The sequence below is a fragment of the Grampus griseus genome, assembly GCF_964374135.1.
Source record: "Grampus griseus genome assembly, chromosome: 13".
Taxonomy (NCBI): Eukaryota; Metazoa; Chordata; class Mammalia; order Artiodactyla; family Delphinidae; genus Grampus; species Grampus griseus.
In genome coordinates this window covers 54,712,811-54,738,677 of record NC_139007.1, presented here as the reverse complement: position 1 = coordinate 54,738,677, position 25,867 = coordinate 54,712,811, and the positions used below count along the sequence as shown (strand labels likewise).

The 25,867-nt window shown below is 33.8% G+C and overlaps 1 protein-coding gene across 1 annotated transcript in view; it reads left to right on the top strand.

The window, feature by feature from the left end:
* Positions 1-461: 461 nt before the first annotated feature.
* THEMIS (thymocyte selection associated) overlaps positions 462-25,867 on the top strand; it is a gene marked incomplete at its 3' end in the record, with an annotated part of 158,230 nt that continues 132,824 nt past the window's right edge. The window contains exon 1 of the mRNA XM_082669146.1: positions 462-561. Coding sequence (XP_082525272.1) covers positions 471-561 — 91 coding nt within the window. The 5' untranslated portion in view covers positions 462-470. The remainder of the gene's footprint in view (positions 562-25,867) is intronic.

The following is a 25,867-nucleotide window of genomic DNA, read 5'->3' as shown; positions in this document are numbered from 1 at the left end:
TGAAGTGAAGAGATAAAGAATTAATGCGGTGCCCTTTTTAAGATTAGACTTTAGTCCTGAATTCCTGTTCTTGCCTGGTTGACAAACCACAAGCAACTGTGGCCTCAAACATCCTAGCCCCTGCTTGAGATGCACACCTGGACCAGCGACAGACAAAGAGAGCTACTTGTCAATTCTTGCTTTTTTGGCAGTGTCTGTTCAGATATGCTCACCACACCCCCATCCTGTTCTACTTCAATGTCAGAAGGAAATGAAGCCACAATGAGAACTAAAAAGAGCTGTAACACCTTTTGTCCCCTGCCTCCTCACTGCCCTCCCTACACAGAGCTACTCCACCCAAGTCGGGCTCCAGTGTGACATTCCTGCCTGAGAAAGGAATGATGAAGTGAGACTACAGTTGCAAACAAGTGACACCCAGAAGCCAAAAGCTTCTGTAAGTACCAGGTCTGCACAAGACCCAAGCCAAAGCAATGGCATTGTCGCTGGAAGAATTCATCCACTCCCTTGACCTCAGGACCCTCCCCAGGGTCCTAGAAGTCCAGTCAGGCTTCTATTTTGAAGGTAAGCACCTTCCCATCTCTGGCTAGAAAGTGCTCATAAGGTATATACTCTGGGGAATTTCAGTGGAAAATTGTAACAGAGTATATGAATTCTGTTAGAGGAAAGGTGGTCATCAGAGAAAGTAATTAACTGAGGAATGGTTGAGACCCAATAGTATTGGAGAAGCGAGAAATGAGATAGGACTCTGGGGGGTGGGTAGGGACTAGGAATTGAGTGAAGCTTCTTGGCCTTCAAATAGTTCAACACGAATGATGAATTATTTCTGCCTTTTCTTTGAAATTGGTTGTAACTCGAGTGAAAAGTTAAGTTTTCCATATCTGTGTTTCTAGAATATAAAATACAGTTTAAAAAAAGCAACTATTAAAAGCACAGCATTTAGAAAGAAAAATTCACCAAACTCTTAACCACTTCTAAAAGTTGCTTGTATCAGCGCTTCTCTCACTCTGCAGTGGCCTAACTTCCAATTTCTTAAATAATGGCATTCTTATTTGAAGGTATAGAAGTTAATGTTTACTAATTACAAGATAATTTTTAAAGAATCTATGGCAGAGTTCTAAAGTCAGAGCTCAGCTAAGATTATTGAATAAGTTAGTGTGCTTTGGTGTAACTTACTGTATTAATTCAGTAAAAGAGCATTAAGACCTACAACACATACAACACATACCGTAGAATATTTAAGCAGTGGTTTGAATACATGTAAGACAGAGTCATTTTCTGGGCAAATAAGCATTTTTGGTTCCCAGAGTCATAGAATTGAGGCAGTAGTAGAGTTAAATACAGACAAACTACTGGGAAGATGAAGAATTTTTGGTAGGCAAATCTTTCCCTTTTATAGACAAAATAATTTTTTAGGTATTATATTATGAAATAAAACAAAGCTTGACAAATGTCAGACCCAGTTCTCTCACACACACACACACACACACACACACACACACACACACACACACACAAAAGCACACATACACACACCTGTAGGCAATGAATTGGTGCAGGCAGCCTTCAGTTTTATATAGACGGTTTTGTTTAATTCATTTGTAAATTGATTATTTTGAATCAGACCATATTTTTCCATATATATAATATCATGAAATGTATCTTTGTTCTTAAGCTGGCCGCAAGTCATTTTTTTGTCTCATTTTTTTTGTGCTTTTGAGGTTTCTCATAAGAAAGTTCTTCTTCATGTTCGGTTTACAAAGATATTTTCCTATGTTATTTTATATCAACTTTACAGTTTTATATTTCACATTTAATTTTTAAACTGTGCCATGAAGGGGAGAGGAATCCAATTTTAGCTTTTTTCCGTATAGTAACCACAAATTCCCAGCACCATTTATTAAGCTAGTTATCCTTTCCCCTTTGATTTGTGTTGCTGTCTTAAAATTATGCTCACATCTGGGTTGGTCTGTCTCTGAAATATCTCTTCTATGTCATTAGTCTGTATTTTCTCAATTGTGTTGAAGCATTATTTTTGTAACTATGGCTCTAGAATAATAGTTCATGTATAAACCAATCTCTTGTTTTTACTCCTTTATTCTAAGTTGATGTAGCTATTCATAGACCTTTCAAACATGTCTTTAAATAAATCAACTGATTACTTTAAAAATCCAGTCTTACAAAAGAACATAGTCTCTCCATGTGTTCAGACTATCTTCATCTTTTACTACTTTACTATTATGTTATACCTCAGTTAAGAGAAAGAAGCATACACCTTGATGAATTTTCACAAATTAAGTACATTCATGTAACCACCATCATGGTCAAGAAATAGAAAATTACAAGTATTCTGGAAGTTCCATCTTATACCCTTTCTCAATCATTATCCACATTCCTCCCCAAAAGTAACCATTATCATGAATTTTGCCCATTTATGAACTTTATATTAATGGAAAACTATAGTATATATCTTTTTATGTTTGGCATATCTGTTCAACATTATCTTTGTAAAATTAATCCATGCTCTTCTATATAGCTTATTTATTCCAGTGTGTATAATATTCCATTGGATGAATATATCACAATTTATTTATCCATTCCACTACTAATGGACATTTGGATTATTTCCAGTTGGAGATGTCAACAGTAATGTTGTCATGAACATTCTTGTACATGTTTGTTCACATGTGTATAGCATTCAACTGGGTGTATAAATGAGAGGAATTGCCACATCACACAGTGTGTATATGTTCAGCCTGGGTAGGTAATGGAAAACAAGTTTCCTAAGTACTAATAGTTATACCACTTTACATTCCTACCAGCAGAATATGAGAGCTCTAATTAACCCATATTTTTGACAACACTTGATATTATCAATCTTTTTAAAATAATTGAGATTTAATTTAGATATAGCATTGTATTAGTTTCAGGAATACAAAATAATGATTCAATATTTGTATGTATAGCAAAATGATCACCACAGTAAATCTAGTTAACATTTGTTACCACATGTAATTACAATCTTTTTCTTGTGATGGGGACGTCTAAGATTTATTTTCTTAGCAACTTTCAGAGCCTGGCTGTCTTCTCAAAAGACAATTATTTAATTATGTAAGTGATAAGCATTGGGCTTTTAAAAAATCTCCCTGATGATTAAAAATGCAGCCAAATTTGGGAACTACTACTGTAAAATTGGTTCTCCCATTTGTTATTAGCAGTGCATTGGTTTAGAGAGAATTCACATCATTTTAAATGAAGTCTTCTGATCCACGAACCTAGTATATCTGTCTAGTTATATGAATAGACCTCTTTTCACTTCTTTCAATAACATTTTATAATTTTTATTTGTGGAGTTCTTACATTTCTATTTCAGATTTATTCTTAGTTATTTGATTTTCTTTTTTTTCTTTTTTTTTTTTTTTTTGCGGTACGCGGGCCTCTCACTGTTGTGGCCTCTCCCGTTGTGGAGCACAGGCTCCGGACGTGCAGGCTCAGCGTCCTTGGCTCACGGGCCCAGCCGCTCTGCGGCATGTGGGATCCTCCCGGACCGGGGCACGAGCCCGTGTCCCCTGCATCGGCAGGCGGACTCTCAACCACTGCACCACCAGGGAAGCCCAGTTATTTGAGTTTTTAAATTCCATTATAAGTGGTATCTTTTGAAGTTTTTATTTTTTCTTTGTTGTGTTTGTTGAATTCTAAGAATATATCTTTAGATTATTTTAGATTTGTTATATACACATTTAAGTTTTCTGTGTATATTGATTGAATCTTATTTCTTCTTTCCAATGATTATACTTTATTTTCCTTCAGTTGAAGTACTAGCTAGTGCTTCTAGTATAATATTGAATAAGAGTAATGATAAAGGACCTCCTTGTCCCACTCACAACCATAGAGAGAAAGTTTTAATAATTTATCATTAAATATAATGTTTGTTTTAGTTTAAAGAAGTTTCTAGTTTTTTACCAGTTTTTTAAAAAGTCATGAATGTATGTTTATCAAATATTTTTCTATAACTTTTGTGGTGATAATATGATTTTTTACATTGATGTTTTTTGAATGTTAAGCCATTTATTTGTGGAATAAAATCAATTTGGTGATATATCACTGAATTCAGTTTATTAGTTTTAAAGAACTTTTATATTTCTTTTAGGGTATGAAATTGGCTTATAAATTTTATATCTTATAACATCCTACCAAGGTTTTTGTGTTATGTTGAAATTATAGAACTTGGGTTAAGTCTTTTTCTCTCATTCTCAAGATATTGTATAAATTAGATGTCATTTTTTATTTAAATATTTAGTAGAATTCCAAATGAAGCCATTCTGAGCTGGGATTTCTAAAGTAGACATGTTTTTAATTATGAATTCAGTTTTTTAAACAGTAAGGTCTTCCCATCCATGAGCATAGTGTATCTCTCATTAAAACAAACAAACAAACAAACAAAAAGCTCATTTTTTGGATCATGTATTAGAATTTAAAAAATATGTCTCCATAGAGATCTTATGTATTCTAAGCTAGAATGCAGACACGTACACATACTATATTGCTATATTGATAGATATCGTATTTCCTCTAGTCTCACTGGTTACCACTGAAGTGGAAAAATGCAGGTGAGTATTATTAGCAGTACTGATGAACTCTCATTAATTCTCGTAGTTTATCTTCTTTATTTCTCTGGTTTTCCTAAATAGATATTGATGTCATTAGAAAATATCAAGTTGTGTCTCTTCCCTACCATGTTCTACAACTGTCCGTTTTTTCTTACCTCATAGTATAGTCCAGGGCCTCCAGTACTGTGTTAAATAATGGGAATTCTGAATCATAAAGAAAATGCGTCTAAAATTCCTCCATTAAGTGTAATGCTCTAGAACTGGTGTTTAACTATCACTAAATTAAGCAAGTTCTGATCTATTCCTTGCTTTCTAGGTATTTTCATAATAAATAGGTATTGAACTTAATACTGTATCATTGACTAAGATAATAACATGGTTTGGTTTCTTTAGTCTGCTAATGTAAATTACCTTTAAAGACTTTTCAAATTGAAGGATCCTTTCATATTATACATATATACATTTGAAATACAGTGTAGGAGTTTGATATTATATTTAAGATTTTTAGATTTGATCGTAATTGAAATGAGCTAATAGACTCATCTACTATTTTAGATTCAAGATAACACTAGCTTTCTAAAATGAGTTACATAGATTTTGTTGTTTTCTATTTTCTGAGGTATTTGCAAAAACAGAAATGGGCTTTAAACTCTTCCTTTAATTTGGTAGAATTCTGTAAGAACTACTGGACATAGAATTTTTTGGAGGGAAATAAGAATTTGGTTTTGTTAAAATTCTCTGTTGTTTTGCTTCTCTTATTGATTTCTGACTTAGTCTTCATTATTTTCTTGCGTCCTCTGTTTGCTCTCTTGCTCCTTTTCTAGCTTCCTAGTTTAAATCACAGTCATTTTAAAAGCGTTTCTTGCTTCTTGATAAGTGTGCTTAAACCTGTATTTTTCTCTAAATATTTCTTTGTTTCCCATAAATTTTGCCATGTAGTATTTTCACTCTTACTCAGTTCTAAGAACATTTTTTCCTTTTAAATCCAATGGCTATTTATTTTATTTACTGATATTATAAAATTTCCTTTAGCTGTTCTTTGCTTTTAATTACTAATTCTATTGTATGTTGTTAGAGAACAATAGTCTGTATTATATTATTGTTCCTTTGAAATTGATTCAGGCTTCCTTTATGACATGAAACATGTCCTATTTTGGAAATATTTCATGTGAGCTCAAAAAGCATGTTTTGTTGTTTAGTACACTATCTCCCTATATATACCAGATAGCTTGTTTTTAATTGTTTTGTTCAGATCTTGCTCTCACTGCTTATTTTTCTTCTGCTTTACCTGTCATTTTCTGAGAGGGTTATGTGAAATAGTCCTTCAGCAGTTCATTTTTCTAGTTCACTCCTCATTTCTTTCTATCTTTTGTTCCATCATATTTTTGAGGTTTAGTTGTTGCCATGTCCTTATGCTATGAGGGTTATATCTTCAACTCTATTATTATCATCCTTTTCCCTATATAGCTTTTTATTAAGTCCTATTTTGTTTGATAATCATATTGCTACTCCAGTTTTCATTTGGAATATATTTTCCTAAGCATTTATTTCCATTTTTTTGGTGTCTCTTGTTTTAAGTGCAAGGAAACATATTCTTCCTCCTCTTGATGCGTCTCGTGTTGGTGCAGGCAGTGGAACCAGGCTTCACCCATGCTGTGGTGATGACTCCATGACAGGAGATTTTTGGGGAATGGAGGTTTGAAGGAACTTGAGGAAGGCGACATGAAGTCATGTAAGGTTCTGTGGTACTGGATTGAATACTCCCAGTTTACAACAACGACAATAGGCAGCATGATACACTCAATATCATGTTGCTCAGACACTTATTGGATTGCCCTACCTCATGAGATAAGGCATAGATCTGTGTGTTATACATTCAGGACTTGGCCTCCTGACTGTTTACGCATGAGAGATGATTTCATGGTCAACTTACAACATTCAACATTTGCTCTGTCCCTCTCTTAAGAAAAAAAAAGCTTCATCATAACCTTGAAAATTGATGTGAAGTTTTTTTTTTTGATGTGAAGATCAATTGAGCTATTGTATATAAAATAGTTAGCAAAATGGCTGACCAATAGAAATCTTGCAGTAAATCTTAACTATTATTATTGTGATTACCATAATATTGGCATATTATGAGGAAAACTGATCAACCATTTCTAAAAAGTAAAACTAATTTGAATTCTGCTACTGCTGCATATCCCAACATAAGTTAAAATGGAGAAAAAATATTAAAAGTTAAAATATTAACAATAAAAATGCTCAAAGAAGCCACAGAAGAATATTAAACTAGGGACTCTAAAAAATGAAAACATCGAATTTATGAAATAGAAAACTTCCTTCTTGAAAAAAATTGCATAAATGTGGATGAAAGACAAACTACAAACTGGGAAAATATTCATAATATATATAGCAGATAGAATGTAAATATCCTCAGTGTATAAGGAATTTATTAAATAACAATAAACAAACATGAATATAAAATTTTTAAATGGGAAAAAGACATAAAAGGCAGCTTACATGCCAGAATCATATAAGAATTTTCAAATTTACTAACAGTAAAATACAAATAAAGCAATAAATCACTCAGTCATTTCTTAGGTCACAGATATTAAAAAGATCCACAAAACCCATTGTAGGTGTGAATGTGCAGAAATGAGAGGAGGCACAGGCGGTGGGTGTGTAAACGGTTACAGACTTTTTAGGTCTCAACTGGGCAATAAGCATCCACGTATAACATGTACATAAACATCTGACCTCTAGAAATTAACTTAAAATATAATTACAAAAAGCAAAAATGATTGTATTACAATGATCATAGCAGCATGTTTTATAGACAAACATCAAGTAAGCCTCAGCATGTACTAGCTTATATAAATTACAATAACACATTACCAAGCATTATTCAAAAGGCTAGAATCATGGAGGGGATGGGGTAAGCCGCTACCCTATTGGAGCTTATGTTCCAGTGGCTGGAACAAATGACAAACAACCCAAAGGTTTAAAATATACACAAGTACCATGAAGATCTAAATAGGTAGAGAGTAAAGCAAAGCAGAGGGAAGAGATGATCTTTTGATAGGGTGATCAGGGCAGATATCTCTGATGAGATGAAATTTGAGCAGAGGCCAGAAGAAACTAAGCTAATGAGCCTTGCACATTTCTGGAAGAACATTTCTGCTGAGGACAGAGCAAGTGCAAACCACATAACAGATTTCTTCATCTAATTAAGAAACAAAGAGGAGACAGTGAGGATAAAGCAGAGCAATTGAAGGGAAGTGTAGTGGGAGATGAGGCTGAGGACGTGGGGATGTACAAATTTTGTAGGCCTTAAAGGCCATGGAACACATAATTTAGTACAGAGTGGGGCTGGGGAAGCAGGTGGAGACCTCTAAGATAAAATGATCAGGGAAGGCCACTCTAAAGAGCTGATTTAGTAGCAGAGACCTGAATGTTTAGAAGGAATCAGACAAGAAAATATCCAGGAGATGAGTATTTCAAACAGAGTGAACACCTAGTGCAAACATTTGGGGACCAAAAGGGGCTTAGTCTGAGGAAGAGAAAAATATTCCTGTACGTTGAACATACAGAAGAAAGCAGAGAGGAAATCTTATGAGAAGAGGTTTAAGGAGCAGGCAAGAGCATTTCAAGGAGTTTAGATTTTATCAGTGCTAATGTTGACAGGACCTGATCACCTTTTTAGGAGAATCATTGGCTGCTCTGGTGTTAGTGGGGCAAAAGTGGGTTGAGACACATTAGGACCATGTAATATCCAGAAGAGAGATCATGGTTCCTTCATTCAGCTGGAAGAGAAATGACCAATTTAGGATATGCTTTGAAGGTAGAAATGTCAGGACTTGCTAATGGATTTGATATGAGGTGTGAGGAAGGGGTAGACTAAAGGATGCATGAGAGGACTTTGACCTAAATGATTAGGTTTGTGCATTTGACAAAGTTATGAAGATCTGGGGAGAGAGAGTTTTGGTGGAAAAAATAAATTATATATAATTTATTTTTGTTTATAATATAAACCTTAATATATCAGTTTCTTTATTGATATTTATGGTCATTCTAAGGCATACCAAATAATTAAAATTGTAAGAGAATAAAGTAAATATAAAATTAATAGTATTTTAAACAATTTAAATTTTTATTAATAATAAAACCCATTTTCTCTCACAAGTTAACTTTGTTATAACATATTAACTATTATTGAACATTATTGAAAATATTAAACATTTCCATTACTGAATACTTCAATATTTATAAAAATGTTGATTTAATATCATGATAGAGTGATTCAAAGACATAGCTCTAATGTATTTATTTCAGTACTTGTAAATAATAGCTCTTAAAGATATCTTATAAAGGTCCAGTATACAGCATGTATACACCATATAAAATATATGCTTAGGGAAAATTTATCATTAATGTTGGTGGCCATCAATCCATATGTGAAGTAACCTTCTTTATAAATCTGGTTTTGGCAGTTTCTTTAGACAGCAATTGTATGTAGCTGATGACAAGTTTGTACTAGGAATAGAAGTGTCGTTCTGCCATCTTCTTGATAGGATCTGCAATTCTCAAATGTCTTTGTAGGCATCTTACAAAGTTATTGTCTATTTTATGATAGTTGAAATTAGATTATAATAATTCTTAAAACAACCTTACTTGACTTATGTAAAATCCATTATATGGAAGTATTGCAAGTATATGAATGAATTAGGACAATTCTTTTAACTCTTATTCTTTTGGAATTCCCAATCTGTCTCAATATATTGTAGACTATACATGTCATATGACCATCTGATGTAGGAATAAATTAAGATTTCTTTATTATTAAATACTAATGGAGTTTAAAATTAAATTTTAGAAAACCTTTGTATTAAATATTAGTATAGGTTAATTTTGTTTATATAAAAATGAGTATGAATTGAAGGTCTAACATTTTCTTCTCTTATCTCACATCTTGTAAAAATAATTATCATAGATTTTTCTCTTTCTTTCAAGTACATCATAGAATTGGACTTCCCTACACTTTTGTGGCCATAGGACTTGCATTGGCCAATGTAATGAGAGCAGAGATAAGGTGTATCATTTTGGACTGATGCTTTAAGAACTAGTTCATAATTTAACATATTTCATCCTGGTAGATCATGTCAAAATGGAGCCTTCAACAATCTGGGTCCCTAAGTAACTATAATTATTAGAGACCCTTCCCTCACCCACTTGAACTGGACATATAATGAAATGAGAAATATACCTTTGTTACTTAAATCTCTGAGAATTTGAGGTTGTTCATTATCTCAGCATAACAAAATTTCCTTACTGATATAAGTTATATTTATTATGACTGGAACTGCACTTACTATCAGTTAAAAAAATTAGACATTAGACATTCTGGAGAGAGTCATATAATGCCAGGAAAGTTAGTTGGTAATAATGTTACCACATGTTTATGGAAAGGTGAGTTCGCCGCTCTGTATTCAGGAAATATCTGTTGCTTCTTTGACTATTCTGCATATTGCTAACATTACCATCTATTACTATTTACTTCATATATGGAACCAGTTTGGTGTTGACTTAAAAGTTTTGCAAAAACAACGTTTGTTTGCATTATGATCTTGTTCAATGAACTGGATATTGAAAAAAATTCTATTTTTCTCTATAGAAATAATATGTGCACATGGCTAGAAAGTTAGACAAAGTAGAAGCACAAATATTCAATAACTTTATCAAATAGAGAGAAATATGATTAACATTTTGATGTATTATCTTCTAATTCTTTTAAAAGTATGAATTAACTTTTAAAAGGAGAAAAATTGATGCCACACTCTTCCCTTGGGTTGGCAAGCTCTTCGACCAGATGTCAACTTGGCTAACTCCTTTCTCTATGAGGCTTACCTAACCACCCTGTTTAATACTGCAAATTTTCTGTTCCTCCTTTGCTATATTCCCTATCTTCATTATTATATTCTTCATTTTTTTTAACCAAAACACTATCTTCTTCTTATATATCATGTAGGTTATTATTTATTGTTTATTTTTCTATGCTTTCCCATTAGATTTTTCTTACAGCTTAATTGATGTATAATTTTTTAAACCATAAAATTCATCCATTATAGGTGTTCAATTCATGATTTTTAGTAAATTTATAGAGTTGTGCAACCACCACCAATTTTAGACTATTTCCATCACCTCAAAGAAGTTCCTTGAGCTATTTGCCAATCATTATTGCTTACATTTCCAGCCCCAGGCAACCACTGCTCTGCTTTCTATCTATAAATTTGCCTTTCCTGGACATTTCATATAAAATAAATCACACAGTATGTAGTCGTTTGAAACTAACTTCTTTTACTTAGCTTAATGTTTTTAAGGTTCATCTATGTTGGAGCATATATTAATATTCTGGTGTGTTTTTGTTGCTAAATAGTATTTTATGTATGGATATACCACATTTTGTTTATCCAACACCAGTTAAAGGTCATTTGTATTATTTCCCTTTTGGAGATAACATGAATAATGTACCATTTTACGTTCCCATTTACAACGTATTTGGATTCCAATTTCTCCAAATCCTTACCAAAACTTGGTACTGTCTTTTGTATCATAGCCAAAGGTATCTCATTGTAGTTTTAATTTCATTTCCTTAATGACAAGTGATGTTGAACATTTTTTCCTGGGCTTATTAGGAATTTATTTGTCTTTTTTAAAATAAAATGTCTCTTCACATTTTTTGCCAATCTTTGTCCTCTTGTTATTGAGCTATAAGACTTATTTCTGTATTCTGGATATTTGATTTGCAAATATTTTCAGATATATCATCGAAAATATTTTCTTCCCTTCTGTGGCTTGTCTTTTCACTTTCATAATGTTATCTTTTGAAACAAAAAGGTTTTAAATTTAGAAGCCCATTTATCAATTTTTTGGGGGCTCATACTTTTGTTATCATGTTACCTAACCCAAAGTCACAAAAATTTCCTCCTGTTTTGTGTTGGGGGCCTACCAGATCACTCCCAGTCTTGTTGATTTTCTAGAAATACAGAACTCAGAAAACCTGTTATACTCAGAGTTACGGTTTATCACAGGGAACGAATAGAAACTAAAGCCAGCAAAGGAAAAAGGCATATACGGCAAGGTGTATGAGAAAACAGGCACGAACTGTCAGTTATCCTCTCCCAGTGAAGATACACGGATAGTGCTTAATTCTCCTAGTGATGATGTGTCACAACAAGGACAAGGTATTTCCAGTTAGGGAAGCTCATCTGTGCCTTTGTGTCCAGTGTTTTTATGGGAGCAGTTACATAGGCGTTGAAGATTTGTGTGACTCACCTTAGCTACTGGGTCTCTAGGCCCTCTAGAGATTAAGTGGTATGATCCAGGACCCCAAGTGAACAAAAACAGGCATTCACCATAGATCACATTGTTCCCATAAACTATCTGGTGTGGCCCAAGATCCCAGATATACAGAAACACTCTATCTGGCAGCATATTCCAGGGGCTTAGATGTTATCTCTCAGGAGCCAAGCAAGGGCTAGTCGTTTCTTTGAAATGTGCAGAGTTTGAGCACCCCAAGTAATAGTTAACCCATTACTGCACAGTTTTTTTTTTTACAAGAGTTTTATCTTATCTTTAGATCTAAGATCCATTTGAGTTAGCCAGAATTTTCAAAAGCCTTAATTCCAAGTAACAGAAGAATTAATCAACTTTCTACACAGTTACAAAGCATGCAGGGGATGATTTAAGTACAGCAAGCTCTCTCTAGCTGAGAGAGGTGAGGGAGTTAACCAAACAGATATCTGGGTAAATGGCTTTCCAAGTTGAGAGAATATCTTTAGCGAAGTGTTATGGTGAGAGTGTGTTGGCATACTCCAGAAAAAGTGAGAAACCAGTAAGCCTGGAAGGAGGAGGAGAGTGAACAGAAATGATACTAGAGAGGAAATTGTGGAGAACCATATATGGTCCTTTTGGATATTGTAAGAGTTTTACTCTTAGAACAATTGGCAACTTGGAGATATCAGTCTACATTAGCAAAAACAACTAAAGCAATGCTAGAACTCTTGTCTTCACTATGACTAGAGACTCCATTAGCCATTTCTTCTGTTTATCAAAAAGAATACTGATGAAACCATGTGTACATTTGCAGAAGTCAGAGCATAGTTTTGCTTAAATAAGCCCATAAATATAATGTTCAAAAGTGCTTCTTATAGCAATTTTTAAATACCATGAAAATGTTCTTCCCTCTTGGGAAAAGTAAGATTTGGAGGAGGTAATATTTTTAAATATTGTGTTTTGAATATAGTAAATATCATATTTCTTTTTCCTGCCAAAATACGTTAAAATCATGGAAATTATTCCTTTAAATTGTATATCTACAATTCTTTGTATATCTACAATTCATTTCTTCCTTCTATCCTTCCTTCTACAAAATGAATAGAGTTTGATTCTTGCCCTTAAGGACTCCTTAGGCCAGTGAAAGAAGTTAGATTTTTAAAAAATCAATATTTGTGATACAATGTGAAAGGTGCTTTAATAGATATAAACTGTTTTGAGAACACTGGGAACTTACCACCCAAACAGCTTACCACACAAAAAACTTACCAAGAGGTGGTGACTTTTTTTTCTGCAGCCTATATAGAAGTTGAGCAGGCAAATAAGAAAATTTTAGAATGAGAGAAAAGTGTTTAGGTCATTATACAAGTTTGGAAATTCGAAATATGGTTCAAGAACAGCTTAGGGAATAATAGGTGATCAGATAATTTGTGGTCATATTTTAAGTGGCTTCTGAACTATAATAAGGGTATTGAATTTATGCTGTAATCAATAGGAACCTTTAAAAGGATATTATTTTTATAATGTGTTTTCCTGACGGTAAAAAAGTAGATCATGTTCATTGTAAATTTGAAAATTATAGATAAAGCTAAAGAATTTCTGAAATATTTAAGGCAAAAAAATCATCTCAGATGGTAGATTAGACATCCATTCCTGTAGAGGTTTACTAGATGGATATGAGACAAAACAACAAGGAGCTAATAGCAGCTACAAATAGAAGGGAAAAGACAGGATCGGTGGTCTTTTTGGGTAGAATATTCTGAACTTGACAATTTATGAGAAGCTGTGAGCAAGAGGGAGGGGTTGATGACAGACTGGAGGTTTCTGGGCTAAGTAAACGTGGTAGGTGATAAAAATATTACTTATAAGACTTTCCGCAAGAGCAGCAGTCGTTTTGGAGATAGAGGCATGATTCAGTTACGTTCCAAAGAGTATGAAGCTCCTGTAGGACATTCAGATGCAGATGAACAATAGCCCATAAAAATGTATGTCTGAAGTAAAAAGCATAGTAAAATTCTCAGATTTAATATTACAGAATAGTAAGTGCATGAAAGAAGTTTGTTTCAGGGATTGCCCTGTAGTCCATGTGTCAGGTCAGAAGAAATATGTGGATCTCAGAGAACACCAACATGGAAAATATGGACAGAGGAGGAGTTGGTCAAGCCAAAAAAAAAAAAAAAAGGAAAGAAAAAAAAAGTCTCTGTTGGAGGAGAAACAGGAGAAAGTGGGCTAGTTTGTCAATGAAAATAAATGAATTAGAGCATTAGAATGAGAGGGTGTCAGAGATAGATGTTTGTTATCAGCACATAGTTTATGGTAGCTTAGTGATTATGATTATAGCTCTAAATACTGAAGGATTATTATGGGCCAGATGTCTTTGTATAGATTTGGGTGTGTAAGCATATGTAATACATGTATAAATGTATTTTATATATGTATATGTCTATACATAAATATATGTGAATATATCTAATACAACACATTAACACAATTTAATTAAATAATACTTTATATATTCTCATCTATACACAAATTTAGTACAAGTACACATATATATTTAATCTTATTAATTTTTTAAATTGTATTTATAAAGATATTTAATCCTTGGAGTTATCTGCTGAAATTATTATTATTACTTACATTTTCAAGTCACCTGTTTGCCTATTTGCCCCAGGGATAAAACTTATAGTGAAGTTTATTCTTGCTCTGCCTACTTGAAGGGTTTACAAAATTCTATAGTGAATCCTATCCTTAGAGAACCATCAATGTTTTTAGAAATTTTATAACTATTTACTGTTTGACTATACAGTTGGGTTATAAACATACACAAGAAATAACTTGTATTAATAAACATTTGTTTTGTCTTTTAATATCTTATTACTGATTACTAGTTAACAATTGCAGTTTGATAAGTATTGAAATATGACATTAAAAAATTAAACCGGTTAGATAAGTATATTGAATAATGATACATAGTGAATTATGCATTATATGAACATGACTTTTATTAATTTGATGCATATATAAGAGTTCATATGGCAAAAAATTGTGCTATTTTAATTCCGACATAATTCTTTTATGGCTAATTGAATTTAATTTTCTTCAAGCTTAATTTAATCAGCTAGGGATATGGTAGTAAAATCAGCGAAAATTTGAAAATTATAACATTGTATTCAACTTGCATTTATTCATATTTCATAGGCTTTAAATATTAGGACAAAAGAAAACTTTTTTCACTTTTTAATATGAATTCACAATATTGATATTGGTCCATACAGACTCAAGAGGAATAAAATTATGTAAAAATCTAATGAAATATGGCCTGTCACATTCTTAAAAAAGAATTTCAGCTAACTCAAAACAGAGCACCAGTATTTCTCTACATGAGCTTATATTTATCATGATTTATTAAAGACAAGAATTACATTTCTACAGTAAAATTTGCTACATATTTACAACATATTCTGTTGAGCTTCACAGGTTTAAAACTGCTCTTGGTTCTGGATGACCTAAGTTCACAGAGAGTGAAAGTTGAATACTTTTTATATCTAAGCTTTAAAATTAAGTAAAACATTATATCCCAATATTTGAAATTGATAATATGATTTATTAAATAAATATAAATTTGCTCTATTTGTGTCAGTGGTATATGGTTGGACACTAAGATGACTGTCAGAATAGAACTTGATAAACCTAAACGTTCAGTTTTATTTGAAAAAATGTTGATTTGGTAATATGCAAAAATTATATTCATTAAGGCATAATCTTATTTGAAATGATGTTGAATTTTTTCCTATAAAAACTTTGGAATCATTTTTTATCTAAGGCTTAACACTTCTAAGAGCCAAATTGTAGCTGCTGTACAATTTGGCTCTTAGATTGCCTTTAGGCCATACACTACAGATCAATGAATTACCCTTTCAGTCTAACTAAACATTACATTTTTTAAAATAGAATCAAAATATTTGAAGTTTAAAAATGTAAAAGAATTTTTAAAGTTTAGGGCAATTTTGTGTTTGTACTTGAATGGAACACATTTTTCCGTAAAACTTAGCTGAAGCAGGCCTTATTTTAGGAAAAATCCCTAAAATAGGTACATTAAAAACAAGCAAAAGAAGCTCAGATAAGATAATATCAGTTGTATTATTTTCAAAAGCTGTGGAGGAAAATAACTGCCAGCAAAATTTTTGTGTTGTTTACTTAAGTGGAAATGTTCCAAAATGTGGGCATTTTTGTACAATGGCACACGTTATTCACATCTATTGTAGAATGTTCATACTCAGAATTTTTTAACTTAATTGTTAAGTACCAACCTTGACTATGCAATAAAAATATTAAAAAATGGAGAGCTAGCCTATGTTTTTACATATAATCATATAAATATAGATTATTCATATACTTCCTTCATCTTATAAGTATAAAGAAGTGAGTAAGCAATAAATTAAGTAAAACTTGTATTTTTTATTGGCTGCTAGATTTTCAACTGCTGTGAAATAGACATTTTGGTTAGGGTTATTAACTACCAAATTCATTTGAATAGGTACAAATTATCAGTCAATTATTTAACACTGAAAAACACTAAAGGAAAAGAAAAAACTTTGCCTTACATGTAGTTGTTTATACTTTTGTATACTATAATACTAATAAATTTTGTTAGGCCCTGCTAAATGACTGGTGAGTAAGCACTGAGAACGGGAGAGAAGGTAATTTCAAGTAAGGTATTAAAAAAAATCTAAAAAATTATTTTTAGAAATGTCTATCTTTGATGCAGTATTCAAAGTCTTGAATTTGAAAACTTTACATTTTAATTGGGACATCTACTTTTTCTACTTCTAATAAATATTTGGAAAGATTGCACCTTTTTAAAACTAAGATTTTAGCAAAGCTGTTAGATGAAATTTACTTAAATGAAACAGAACTTTTTCATGTGAAATAATATTTTTAAATGGCGAAAGGCATTATTTGAGAAGATTTTGTTATTTTAAAGAAAATAATTTATTAGGAAATGGGGACGGCTTCTACTAATCTATGTAATGAAATTAACTTTCTGATTTTCTGATTGTTATAATTAGGTCTAAACCGTTTTACTCTAGATTAGAAGGGTTGGTTTTAGTGATTCAGCACTTGTGTCAGTTAAGGAAAGAACACCTGCCCCATAAACGATGTGTGAATTCTAACCACAGACCAAAGGACTTTTTTTGGTTACTTCTTTATTGACATCCGGAAAGGCCTAAAACATATTTAAAACAGTTTTTCCCAGAACTTGTGAAATCAAATCATGTGAGTTTTGAATTGTGTTCATTATCAGAGACCACTCTGATTTTGAATATTAGTAACATAGTTACTAATTTAAATAAATCCCTATTTAAATATATTATAGTGTACGTATTTATTCCAGTAATTAAAAAAAAACTCAGCAACGATTTAGCATGTTCAGAGAGATAATGGGAACTTGACAATAATAAAAATTTGAACTTGTCTTAGAACAGACACAGGCTGGACCTTCCTCTTTTCCTTCTCTCCCTCCCTGCCTCCCTTCCATTCTCCTGTGTACTGTAGTCATATGCAACTGGATACGTTTACAGATGCTCTTTGACAGTAATGTACTTTGAGTACCAGTTATGTGCTGTAGTAAAACAGAAGCCGGTTGGGGGGGGGGGAGCATATAAAATAACATCCACTGCTATCAAGTTTTTCTCTCAAAGAAAGGACAAATAATTAAGAAGATAATAATAGAGATGACACCTAAAAAAATTCCAGGTCGACTATACACGCACTGCATGCTTTAAAAAATCAGGATTAGGAGGTGACTGTGACCCTAGTGACCGGGCTGGGAGCGGGCTCTGGGGTCGGGTGTAAATCATGGCCGCCCGAGGAAGGTTAACGCAGGTGCAGCTTCCGTTGGCAGGTAGGAAAATACGCCACGGCGGGACCGGCCTGGAGAGGGAGGGTTGTAAATCCTGGAAGACCAGCTTAGTGAGACGCGTCGAATCGGACGCGGAGGGGGCAGCTCCGAGCTTGGAAGTTCAGCCACGGGCTGTGAGATTGCTATGCTGACGTCCCCACGCTGGCTGCCTCGGTCTGGTCTCTCCCAGTGCATCAGAGCCGCGACAGGAGAAGCAGCTGACTGCCCCAAGGATCCATTTTCTTTTTATTTTCTCTATACCCTGCCCTCTCGTAATTTGTCCATTAAAAAAAAAAAAGTGTTTTTCTGCATTTCTAGTAAATCTACTCTTTTTAGAATAAGACAGCATTCTGGATCAACAAAATTAACCTCCTTATTTTATAGAGGCAGAGACCTATCCACAAAGTCTTTGTGCAATTATTCTATCCACTGATTATTAATAAAAAGAAGAACAAAACTTTCTTTTTCAAATAACAGGATCAACGATTATCTTTCTTAATGATAATTAACTATAAGGAAACATAAATAATCAAGTGATTAAATAAATCCCCAAGAATATCCATTTATTCAGCTAATTCACTGAATGGCTGCTGAATACCTGGCAGTATGCTGAATTTGCAGTAACAAAGCTCATTAAGTCACCATAGCCCTCTCAAAGAAGTCAAGAATCCTCATGAAGTCAGACAGAACAGCTACAAAGGTGTGTCATGTGGTGCTCTACACTAACAAGTGCTTGACGGGTTGTGTGATCACTCCTGGATTGATATATGATATAGTTTTGGTCAACTACTAATTAGAACATCGGAATTTTCTGATAATATACCTAATGAAACTTTTTTGGTATAGAAATAACATTATGTTGAAGAAGACTTCTTTAAAGATGACATTTAGTAAACTACTTCTTATTGCAACGTGCTTTAAAGTTTAAATGAGTGCTTTAAACCACTAAACATGGAAGTAAGAATGGAAATTTTAACTTCTGCTGTTAAGAACGTTCTCTTCTTACTTGGAACAATAAGCCATTCGTTTTCAAGTTCTCATTAAAAATTTGACAGTGAAATTATCTACTGATAGATGCCATTCATCTGACAAATGACCTGCAGCATTGTATTTTTACTGTTGGGCTTCATGCTGGTTGGTTCTCTAAGTCAGTTTTCTCTAAAAAACAAAGCAGAATTATTCAAGGGAACATCATGTTTTAAAAAACCACAAGCTCAATGCTCAGTAAAATTTAGTAGCTCTTATTTATTGAAATAAACCCATGGTGAATATTAATTTCATCCTATTTATTAAGAGTGACTGATAAAAAAAAAGTCATGCCAACTTTTCTGGAGAAAATGACTTTTGTTGCAAACTGACCAGAATGGATTTTGTCATTCACCGTTATTAGGTTATTTCTGGTAGATTTTGGTAGCCTTCAATCCTTCGAAGTACGTGGGCTCATGCAATGAAATTTTGTCAAATGTAAGATGTTATTTGCAAGCAGGCATCAAAACACTTATGTGACCTGTGTGTCAGCTTGATGTAGTCCCATCTATTTGTCTTTTTAAATACTCTGACAGCACCTTGCATGAAAGGTTCATTAGAGACTTCTGCAGCAATATTCCAGCTATCTTTCTAGTTAGATGACAAAACTGCTTTGAATCAACTGCTGAACCAGGATTGTGAAGCCCAGGGCCTATATTGGGCTCACTAGATTCTTATACCCCTTTGCAGGAACAGGAGCTCCTGTGTTACATTTGAAACTAATCAACACATTTTAAACACCACTCATTTCACCAATAAGGCAATCTTAAGACTGGTATTCATTATTCTAATTAAGAAAACTATGTTAATATGAGATAAATGTAGGTGACACTTGTGATAGTTGTTTTAAGAGTATGAACTTCTGATTAATCTTTTTTGTGTTAACTAGTCACCCTGGGTTTATATTTCTGATTAGTGTACTTCAAATATTAACATTTTTCTCATCCCTTCCTCAGGGCTATAGGTTAAAAGTATTGAACACATACATATGTATTTCATTGTCTATGCTGATGTATTTCAGGTAATAACATTAAATATTTATCTTTGCACGTGTCCCAGATACTCTATTCTCACTCTCAGGGGAGCAGATCTATCCAGAGTTGCTTTTGTTTTGTTTTTATTCTTGAAGATTTAACTAACTAACTCCCAAATTTGAATCATTTCCCAGGTTGACATATGTAGTCCTGATTTTCTTTTACTTATTTCATGATTTATAACAGTATTTCTCAAACCTAAGTAAACTTTGGTATCTACTAGGGAACTTTAAAGAAAGAAAACATTCCTGGGTTCTACCCTGGAGAATCTGATTTAGAATTTTTGGAAGCCCTACTAGAATCTGTATTTTAAAATTTTCCCCAATTAATTCTGATGCAGCCTGCTGGCAAACAGTTGTTTAAGAGGAACTGGATAGGACCATCTCTGCTTAAGGATGACCATTTGACGTTAGAAACAATATATCAGGAACTGAGCACGGTGTTTCCTTCCCAGTTTTTCCACATTTTAGTACACCAGCCTTCTCTTAGTGCCCCAGCATCGTGGTCTGGGAGTCATTTTGGCCCCATTTTTCTGCTTTTCTTTAACCAGTTTGTGAAGGGCCATTTCAGTGTTTGCAGCTGCCATTATATTCGGGCTCTCCTTGCTGCATACTTACACCCCATGGCACCTGGTAACTTCTCATTGCCTCTCCTGTCTTTTGTTACTCTGCAAGAAGCTCTTAGGAGAACTTACTTAGAACCATAGCAATATATTGCCTACAGTTCAAATCTGCTCTAAGTTCTCTCCAACCACTGGCTTTTTATTTTGTAATCAGATCATCTTGGAAAGACACTAGATGTCAGATAATTATTTAATACATATTAATTTGTTTAAGTCTGAAAAGTGATATTTTTACTTTCTGGAATGCCTGTCCCATGAATATTAATAACCAGCTTTCCACATCGACCCCGTTTGGCCATAATCATACATCACCTACTACATGTGTAAGAGTATAAGTTGTTTGTTGCTGACATCATTAGTATGAGAGGACAATCAAGGTGATACAAGGATGCCCAAATTACCCAAGCTCTGAAGCACTTTACCAATAGCAAAACCTAGCCTCTCGTATAAGCTTTTTTTTTCTTTTAGTAGAAAAAGGAAATGCTTTTCAATGTGGTAGCCACTAGCCATTATGTGGCTATTTAAATTTAAATTAATTAAAGTAAACAAATTTATGGGTTCCTCAGTTACCTTAGTTACATTTCAAGTGCTCATGAGCCCCATGTGGCTGTTGGCTGCAGTGCTGGGCAGCTCAAATTATATGTCCATCCTTGCAGAAAGTTCTAATGGACAGTGCTGCTCTAGAGTCCCTCTGGAAGTCCCAAAGGTAGGAAGACGCTCACATCTTTTCCAGTATCAGTATAGCCCACTGCCTCTATTTCTGCTATCATGACTCTCCTAAGGACTTACTGCAGTTTGGGGGTTATTCATTTTCTTCAGGCTCCTTCTACTACTTCCCTTTGTCTGCATGTGTTCCTGTATTTGCCTGTGGCTTTCTCAGTCTGACACTGGTATGAGAAGTTGCACTGCAGCACACACATAGTACACACACACACACACACACACACACACACACACATATATTTAAATTAAACCCTTTATTTTGAGATGATTGTGGACCCATGAAATTGTAAGCAATAATACAGAGAAATCCCATGTATCCTTCATCCAGTTTCACCTGGTTGTAACATCTTACAAAGCTATAGAGTACAACATCACAGCCGGGGTATCGACATTGATACAGTCAAGATACAGAGCATTTCTATCATCCTGTGATTCATGTTGCCCTTTTATAGCCACATCCATTTCCCACCTCCCCCATCTCCTCCTTAACACCTTTTAACCATTATTCTAGTCAGCATTTTAATAATTTTGCCATTTCAGAAGTGTTATATAAAGAGAATCATACAGTATGTAACCTTTTGGGATTGGCTTTTTCACTCAGCATAATTCTCTGGAGATTCATCCAGATTTTTGAATGAATTAATAGTTCACTCGTTTTTACTGCTGAGGGGTATTTCATAGTATCAATGTATTACAATTTGTTTAACTATTCACACGTTGAAGAATATTTGGTCTATTTCCTGTTCAGGGCTATTATGAATAAAGCTACTATAAACATTTGTAGATAAGTTTTTGTGTGAAAATATTTTTTTATTTCTCTGGGATTAATGCCCAAGAGTGAAATGCTGGTAGTTGCATGTTGTTATTTTTTTTTAGGAGACTGCCAAACTGTGTTTCTGTGTGGCTCTACCATTTTACAGTCTCCTCAGTGATGTACAGGTAATTCAGTTTCTCTGCACCCTTGCCAGCATTTGTTGTTGTCACTATTTTTTAGCCATTTTGATAGGTATGTAGTGATTCTCATTGTGGTTTTAATTTGCGCTCAGTAATGGCTAACAATGTGCTCATTTGCCATCTGTATATCTTCCTCAGTGAAATGATTGTTCATGTCTTTTGCCCATTTTCTAATTGGATTGATTTTTTTACTATTTGATTTTGAGAATTCTCTGTAAATTCTAGATGTAAATTCTCTATCAGATACATGGTTTGCAAATATTTTCTCCTAATCTGTAGGTTGTCTTTTCATCATTTTCACACTGGCTTTTACAGAGAGTTCTTTTTATTATTTTGAATGTGTGTTTAACTTTGTCAAATGCTGTTTCTACATCAATTTATTTGGTCATATGCTTTTTCTTCTTTAGCCTATTAATATAGAGGATTACACTGATTGCTTTTTGAATATTGAGCCAACCTTGTATCTTTGGGATTAACCACACTTGGTTATGATATATAATTTTTTATATGTTGCTGGATTCTATTAGCTAAAATTTTTTGAAGGATTTTTTTTTGTTTGTATTGACGAGGGATATTGGTCTGCAGTTTTCTTTTTTGTGATGTCTGTCTGGTTTTGGTATAATGGTAGTATTAGATTCATAAGATAAATTGGTACATATTCTCTCTTCTGCTTTCTGGAAGAGATTGTGTAGAACTGGTGAACATACTTCCTGATAAGTTTTATAGAATTCTTTAGTGAAACAACCAGGGGCTGGGGATTTCTTTTTTAGGACTTTGTAACTATGAATCAATTCTCTTAATAGTTATAGGACTGAACCAATTATTCATTTTATTTTAGGTGAGTTGTGGTATATTGTGGTTTTTTGAGGAACTGGTTTGTTTCACCTCAATTGTTGAATTGTAGGCTAAGTTGTTTGTAGGATTCTCTTTTTTCCTTTTTGATGTCTGGAGGGTCTGTAGTCATATTCTCTGTTTTAGTCCTCTTATTTGTAATTTGTACCTTCTCTCTTTTTCAGAATTGCTAACGGTTTGTCAACTTTATTGATCTTTTCAAGGAATCATCTTTTGCTTCATTGATTTTCTCTTTTTTTATGTTTTTCTTTCCAAGTTCTTGAGGAAGAGGCTTAGAATATTTGAGATTTTGCTCTTTTTTAAATGAGCATTTAGTAATATATATTTTCTCCTCAATACTACCTTATCCTTATGAAAATTTGTGGTTTGAGATGTTGCAATTTTCTTTTGGTCCACAGATTATTTGGAGGTACGGTATTTAGTTTTCAAGTGTTTGGAGAATTTTTTATTATCTTTCTGTTATTTATTTTTAGTTTAATTCATTGTGGTCAAAGAATACTATGATTCAGTTCGTTAAGTTTGTTGAGACTTGTTTTATGGCACAGGATATCTCAGTATATGTTCTGATGGGCACTTGAAAACAATGTGTATTTGCTGTGTTAGGTATAGTGTTCTGTAAAGGTAGATTAGATCCTGTTGTTTGAAAGTGTCCTTGTTCTTCTGTATCCTTACTGATAATCTATCTAATATTTTATCAGTTGTCGAGAGATGGATGTTGCAGTCTCCAGCTATAATTGTGGATTTATCTATTTCTCCTTTCAGTTATATCAGTTTTAGTTGGCATATTTTGCAGCTCTGTTGTTTGATATATACATATTTAAGATTGCTGTATTTTCTTGGTAGACTGACCCTTTTATCATTATGTAATATCTATCTCTGACCCTAGTAATTTTCTTCACTCCGAAGTTTACTGTATCTGATGTTAATATAGCTACTCCTGCTTTCCTTTGATAAATTTTTGTGTGATATATCTCTTTCCATTCATTTTCTTTCAACCTGCCTATATTGTTATATTTGAAAGGAGTCTTCTGTAGATAGCATATATTTGGGTCATGTTTTTTTTAATCCACTCTATCAATCTCTTTTTATTGATGTATTTAGATCATTTACATTTAATGTAACTATTGATATGTCAAGGCTTAAGTCTATTATATATTTAGTTTTCTGTTTGGTTTCTGTTTTTTGTTTCTCCAACAGGGGGTGAGGTGTATGGCCTCATTATTGCCATAATAAGGGGGTTAGAAGCCCAGTTTCCCCTTTCAGCCTCTGTTGACACTAAAAAAGGAAGGGGTCCTTCTTACTGCTGGTCAGAGTGGGAGTACTGTCTCCTCACTAGGCTTTCGCTGATACCACCCTTGATAGGAGGGATAATAGTGCTTATTACTCTTGCACACATGGCCTCCAGTTACACCTTGTGATGGGGTGGTGCCTTATTACATTGGCTAGTGGTAAAAGTCCTAATTTTTCACTGGACATCCTCTGACATCACCCCAAGGGGAGGAGAAAGTGTGCCTCAGTACTGCTCGGTAGGGTTGGAAGTCCAGGCTCCTCACTTGGTTTCCCTGACAGAAAATGGGAGTTTATTACTGTCTCACAAAGATACAAGTCGCATCTCTGAACTCTGCCTTTTCTGACACCACCTCAGCAAAGGTTGGGTGCGTGTCTTATTATACTCATTGTGGGTGAGATTCTAATGACTCTACTCAGCCTTTCCTGGTGTAGGTGGTTGTGGAACCAAACATTTTTCTGTGGTATTTGGCTTGAGTAGAGTGATTATTGTCAAAAAGTTTTCTGTTTTACTAGGCTGTTCCTTTCCTGCATTTTTGGCTAGAGAGAACAGAATTTATTGGAGATTTTTTTTTGTCTGTACCCATTGGCATTTCTAGGTTGCTAGTATCTTCAGCTTCAAGTCTGGAATACATGAGGTAAGGAAAATGTATGTCTACTTCATCTTTCCAGAAACAGAAGTCCCGGTTGAAGCCTTTTAATAAGACTTTACTATAAACTTGAGATTAGTACGCCTAGCACTCAATAAATACTTGTTGAATGGTTTTATAAATAAATATAATACAGATGTACTATTCATGGAACCCAAACCCAGGCCCTTTCTCCTAGTACATGCAGTTTTCTTTCATAGTAATTATCATTTTGTAATCATATATTTGTATGATTGTTTGATTAATGCCTTTTATTTCAGTGTATTAAATATTTTGTGAAGGTTAAGACTACATATCATTTGGTCACCATTATATCAGTAGTACTTACCATAGTTTTTTCACTTGGCACATAGCATGTATTCAATTAATTTGTTGATTATATTAATGTGGAACCACAGATACAGAGGGCTGACTGTACAGTATAGGCAGGTTTTCAACTACCTGGAAGGTAGGCACCCCAAACCCCAGCGATGTTCAAGGGTCAACTGTATTTGTTTGGGTGGGGTAAATAGACAAGGTAACTTGCAGCCGGAGCCACCAGCCAAAGCCACTAGTCATCCCAGACCTATCTTAGTTGGTCACCTCAAGGAAGACAGATTTCAACATGTTGGCATACTTGTAACCCATTTGTGGCATACCAAGGTTCGTTGGTACAAGGTGGGAAAAAACTGACCTTTGATGTATCTTTATTCCCAGCCCAAGTTCATCTCTCAAGTTTCTATTTTCACTTCTGTAATTTTCTCTTTCTTAGGATGACAAAGAAAATAACAATTTTTTTATTCAGGGAAAACCCCATCCCTATCCATAAGAAGACCTTTATTTTCATCTTAACCAAGAAAATCACACCAGTTTACAATAGTATAACATTATACTGA